The sequence below is a fragment of the Petaurus breviceps genome, unplaced genomic scaffold, assembly GCF_028583685.1.
Source record: "Petaurus breviceps papuanus isolate PSGF00001 unplaced genomic scaffold, PetGlider_PUasm1.0 90535, whole genome shotgun sequence".
In the NCBI taxonomy this organism is placed as follows: Eukaryota; Metazoa; Chordata; class Mammalia; order Diprotodontia; family Petauridae; genus Petaurus; species Petaurus breviceps.
The window spans coordinates 4,347,560-4,353,559 of NW_027187270.1; the positions used below are offsets into that span (position 1 = coordinate 4,347,560).

Sequence of the window (6,000 nt, forward strand, 5' to 3'; positions counted from 1 at the left end):
TCTGTGATCTCAGCAATGTGGACATTCTCTCCATCAGTAAAGACAGTAGCCTAACTGTGACTTCTCACATGACATTTCTTGTCTAATATTTCCTCAAAAGATTGACCCAAAGTGCTTCAATTGAGGTCTTCCTCTAGGTCAGCAGTTCTTAGCCTGATGTCCAGAAACTAGTTTTCTTAATATTTTGATAACGATCTCAGTATAATTACTTTCCTTTGTAATCTTATGTATTTCATTTTATGCATTTAAAAAAATGATTCTGGGGTAGCTAGGTGGCGCAGTGAATAGAACACTGGCCCTGGAGTCAGGAGGACCCGAGTTCAAATCCGACCTCAGACACTTAACACAAAAAATAGCAGTGTGACCTTGGGCAACTCACTTAACCCCAAATTGCCCTCCAAAAAGCAAAATAAAAATAAAAAAATGATTCTGAGAAAGGACTCCGAAGTTTTACCCAACTGCCCTGTTCTATATCTTTCTACATTTTGTGGTTACCAGTAGGACATTCTGGCTATCCATTTGTCATCTTTCTTCCAACATAACTATCCCCCACTTCTTTCCTAATCACAATCTAAATGTTTATTGATCATTTTGATAGAATCAAAAATCAATCTAATTCTTCAGTTCAAATTCAATAAACTTTTCTCTACTATAAACAGGGAACAGCGCTAAACACTGAAGTTACAAAGACATAAATGAAATAGTTTCTCTCAGGTTCATGTTCTGAGGGGAAGTGAGGGTATGGATAAAATATATAACTAAGTATAGCACAGGAAAACTGGAGTGGATCAAAAAAGGTTTCACAGGTAGCTGAGACAAGCCTTGAAGAAAGACAATTATCTGAGAGGCAGAGATGAGGGACTCTATTCCAGGCATGGGGAACAACTTGTACAAATATATGGAGTTGGGAGATAGAATGTCAAGTTCAGGAAACAGTCTGCAGTCCAGGTTGGTTGGAACAAGAATTCAAGTATGAAATAAAGCTGGAAAGGCAGTGATCAGTGGGGATACAAAGGGAAAAAAACTGCCTTCAGGGAACTGGAGGGGTAGGGGGATGGTTTATAGGGGGAGAAAGAGGAATACATATGTGAGCAAATATGATACAAATAAGATGCTATATGTGGAAAGAATTCTGGGAAAATTTTAGGTGGGAGAGAACCCTTTAGATGGGGAAATGAGGGAAGACTTCATGGCATAGTAGTTGAAGAAAAATTTGGGGGAAGGAAGGATTTTGGCAGGCACAGATGAAGGAAGGGTATATTCAAGCCATGGGGAAATAACTTATTCAAATGCAGCAGCAGGAGATGAAGTGTTGTATTTGAGGGGTCCTTTTGGTTTGGAGTGTTGCAAATAATGTAAAACAAGGTGGGAAAAATAAAGTGGATGGGGCAGTTAGGTGGCGTAGTGAATAGAGCACTGGCCCTCCAGTCAGGAGGACCTCAGTTCAAATATGACCTCAAGACACTTGACACTTAACTAGTTGTGTTGACTTGGGCAAGTCACTTAACCTCAACTGCCTTGCCTTCCCCCCCTCCAAAAAAACAAATAAAGGAGTCAAATATCTGATTGAGGATACCTTAAATTATTATACATATTATACTTAGATGCCTACGAATTCCGTCTAGTTGTGGGTTCCCCTTACTGGAGGTCAAAATATGAACACTTAATTTACAGATCCTATTCTTGACTGTATTGCCGCCATGGGAGAGGGACAGAATTTGAAACTCAAGAAATTGTGGAATTGAATCTTGTAAACTAAAAGTAAGCAAATTAATAAAAAAAATTTTTAAAAATATATGAACACTTCAGGTAGCTGAAGCAGAAGAGATTCTTTTGGGTTGGATGTGGCTGATGAGGTCCTTCCAATTCTGAAATTCTATGACTCTTTTTGAGTCTGCATTTTATTCTAGAAATAGTGATTTTTGAGAAGAATCAGTGGAGTTTTTTGAGCAGGAAAATGACTTCATCAGATCTGTTTTAGGAATAATAATTTGGCAGCTATGTAAAGGATAGAATAGAAAGAGGAGAGACTAGAGGAAAGGAGAACAGTTAAAAAGCCATCATAACAGTTCCAGTGAGAAGTGACAAGACCTTGAATCAGAGTAGTGGCAATGTAAATGGAGAGATATTATAAAAGTAAAATTGAAAGAAATTGAGAACTGATTAGATATAGGGGGCACGGTAGAGGTAAGGTTCAAAAATTATTCTGAGATCTGAGTGTTAGAAGATAACAGAAACACGAGGAGAGTCAAATGTGGGGAGAATAAATTCATTTTTGTTGGGTTTCAGATGTTGGTAGAACATCTGAGTGAAGATGTCAAGCAGACAGTTGGTGATACGGGGTTTGAAGTCTTCACAGGGATTAGAGTTGAGATATATAGATATGGGAGTCATCTGCTCAGACTTGATAACTTTAAGGAAAGGATGAGATCACTGAGAGAGTACAGGACTTAGGGAGTAGCAGGATGACAACAAACCAGGAGAGAGGGTTCTCAGAGAAGCCAAAGCCAGGACAGTATCCAGAAGGAACATTCAATATTGCCAAGAGCTACAAAAAGGTCAATGAGATTAAGGACTGGAATAAGAACATTGGATTTAGCAATTAAGAAGTCATTGTTGACAACAGTAAAATAAAAACTGAATGCTCAAAATTCCAATGACCAAACTTGGTCCTAAGGATTTAATTCAATAAATGTTCATTTAGCAGCACCTACTATGTGCCAGGCACTGTGTTAAGCAATGGGAATACAAATAAGAAAAAAAAAACCAGTCTTGGTCACAGGGGAGTTGATGACCTAATGGGGGAAGGCAACACACAAAAAGGAAGTTGAAAAGCAGGGGGAGTAGGGGCACTGGGGGGGGGGGGGGGGACTGGACCCACTGGGGCATGTCGTTCCTTGGAGTAGGAGCCAAGCAGGGCAGCTGATGCAGAATGGAGTTACTAGGAAGCTTGGCTCTATAAAAGAAGGATTTGCGGAAGTGTTTAGTGCTCTGCCCTCTAGTCCTACAATCAAAGAAGAAAGGCAACTGAGGATGAATTGAGAAGGTACATAGAGTATCCAAACCTGAGTCATTCATTCTTAGTGATAAAACTAAAAGGGATCAGTTTACCCTGGAGGCAGAGAGGAAAATTCACTGGAACACTACATAATGTCAGACTTTTTGTATGATACTTAAGTTTTGTGGAGTTTCTTTTTCTTCCTCTTTTTAAAAAAAAATTATAAGGGATAACTCTCTGGGAGGGAATGGAGAGTAGGGGAACAATGGGGAAATGTAGGTGGTTTAAAAAAGCATGAAGAAAAATTTATTAAAAAAAAAAAAGAGGTCAATGTTGACCTTTGAAAGTAGTTTTACTAGAGTGGTAGATCCGAGGCCAGGTTCCAAAGGAATGAATAAAATATCTAGGGAGAAAAGTAGAAAGTTAGGAGTCTAACATTAGGAGGGTAGTTTAAGGAAATGGCAGCAGAGTCAAGGCAAACTTCCAAGTTATGTTTTTAGCTATCTACTTCGAGGATACATTTTTGTTGCAATTCAACATTTGTAACAATAGAAGGAATAAAAAAGATAACATGCTCTTGTAAAACACTTAAATTAATAACAACTTACTCTGACCAAATACTATGTTTAGAGAAAATGACAAGGCTAGGGTGCATAATAGGCGGCAAGAAGTACATTCCCTCCACAACCTGATTCATATTAATTACCCGCAGCCAGAACAAATGGATCTATCGTTTCAACATATAGGCCTCGGAACTTTTTAGGCAGCGAGGACAAGCCATAGCTACAAAGATAGGAACTGGGGAGGAAGGGAGGGGAGGACCAGGGTCTTGAAGGCAGCCACCAGAGTTCCAGGATTTGAGCCCCTCAGATCCGGGACACTGCCAACCGTCAACTCCTTTTGTCATTTTGTGTAAAGGTGACCTGCTGTCATTTTTATTATGTCTCGCTTTCAAAGACGCCTTGCAACCTGAGTCGCTGCTTGGGGGTACACAACTTCTGCATCCTGTTACTTACTCTTAGGAAGCAGCAGGCAGTTCGCCCTCGGTCGGTAAACACCTAGGGGCGAACATGCAGGAATGTGTTTACCCCCTGGCTTAAATCAGGAAATCGGAAACTGTGATGTAATGGAAAGGGCGCTGGATTGGGAAGAAGAGGATCTGGATTCAAGATCCACCTCAACTCCTCATACCTGGGCCGCCCGAGGCAAAGTAACTAGCTGAAGGTGGGAGCCCCCCCGCGGTCCGGGCTACCCAGTGTGACCTCGGGGAGCCCAACGCCGGCACTTCCCCGCCTCAGCTCCCCAGGCGCCGCTCACTGAGCGGGCTGGGAGGCAAGCTTTCTTGGATCTTCCCAGCCCGGCGGCTCCATTTCCCTTCCCCGAGGCCCCCTGCCCCACCAGCCTGAGTCCTCGGGGGGCGGGGCCCACGGCTGTCTGAGCCCCTTCCCCCCAGTCCCAGCTCTCGGCTGCCGGACTCCCTCCCAGCCCGCCATGTGGTCCGCGCTCCGCACCTGATAGGCTCGGCGGCTCCGCAAGCCTCCCGCCACGCCGCCGGCCCTCCGCGGCCGGGTCACGCCGAAGCTGGAGCTGAGGACGGAGTTCAGGGGCCGAAGCAGCGCGGCCGAAAGCCGCTGCCTTTGAAAGGCAGCAGCCACAGCCGGCGGACGCAACACCAAGCGCGCCATCTTGAGCGGGGAGAACGGCGGCTCCGCGAAGAATTGTGGGATTGTGACGGAGTGAGCCCGCGTCCCCGCCCCTTCGCTACCTTAACTACCTTAGTTACCTCAGTGGCGTCATCCGCGGCTACCTCGAACCTAGGTTCAGCGGCTGCCGGGCGGGTGACTCCCAAGCCGACCGGAAGTGCGCTCCCGGCCAGGGGCTCCGGCCTCTTCCCGGAAGCCCCGCTGTCTCCCAGCCCGCCCCGGTGTGTTAGCCTCTGGACCCCCCGGACTGTGCTGGGCGCCTTCTCCCGCCTCTCCCCATTCCCCACCCCCCCATTCTGATCTTAGCGGGCCTCCACACTCGATCGCCCCTTCCATGTGCAACAAGCCCGTCAACACTTATTAGGCTCTCACTGTGTGTTGACCCAAAACGAAACCGTCCCTACCCCCAGAGCTCACATTTTGCATTGGCGGGGGGGAAGGGGGGGGGGGGGGAAGAACCGCTAATAAATATGGGACACTTCGGTTCATGCCGAAGTCAAAGAAAGGTGAAGTGATTTGCCCGTGGGTTGCCCAACTAGCTTAGGTAAGAGGCTAAATTTGAATTCAGTTCTTCTAATCGTACAACTTAAGCACTCAGACCACACCGAACGTCTAAATAAGATCATTGCTTTTATTTGAAAATCAGTATCATTTTCCTATGGGGGGGGGGGTAGGAATGGAAGACCTTAGGGGCGGCCAGGTAGCACAGCAAGTAAGAGCACCAGCTCCAGTGTCAGGATGACCTGGGGATCGAATATGGTCTCAGACACTTAGCACCCACCCAGAAACACCTGGCTGTGTAACCTTGAGCAAGTTACTTAACCCTGATTGCTTAAAAAAAAATGTAAAAAAAGGAATGGAAGAGCTGGGTTTCAGTCCCTTTACATATCCAGCTCTAGGCAAGGCCAAAACCCTTCTATGCTACAGTTTCCTTAGCTGTAAAATAGAGGTAATGATCTGATGAGAATATGGAAAAGCTGAAGATGTTATGCATTCACATGCTTTGTGCAGTGGGTATGAGGTGGTTGCTGTCTTACAGAACAGCATAACAAGCTCAGATGGAGAAAAGAAATGAGATTTGATTAGATGACCTCTGTGGGGCTTTTCCAGATCTCAATCTATGGTCCTATGATCCTACACATAGAAAAGCAGCAGCAATCACTGCCTTCCAGATTACATTCTACTGGGAAAGGAGGGCTACACCATTTACACAAATGGTGTTCTTGGAAATTTGAGGAGGTAGAGATCCCTAAGGGGGGTGAGGAGGGAAGAAGGAGAGCAGAGCAGAGAGATCTGGGA

At 45.1% G+C, this 6,000-nt stretch overlaps 1 protein-coding gene across 1 annotated transcript in view; it reads right to left on the reverse strand.

The window, feature by feature from the left end:
• The window catches only part of ABCB7 (ATP binding cassette subfamily B member 7), a 130,383-nt gene extending 125,621 nt beyond the window's left edge, over positions 1–4,762 (reverse strand). The window contains exon 1 of the mRNA XM_069063110.1: positions 4,510–4,762. Coding sequence (XP_068919211.1) covers positions 4,510–4,683 — 174 coding nt within the window. The 5' untranslated portion in view covers positions 4,684–4,762. The remainder of the gene's footprint in view (positions 1–4,509) is intronic.
• Positions 4,763–6,000: the final 1,238 nt, after the last annotated feature.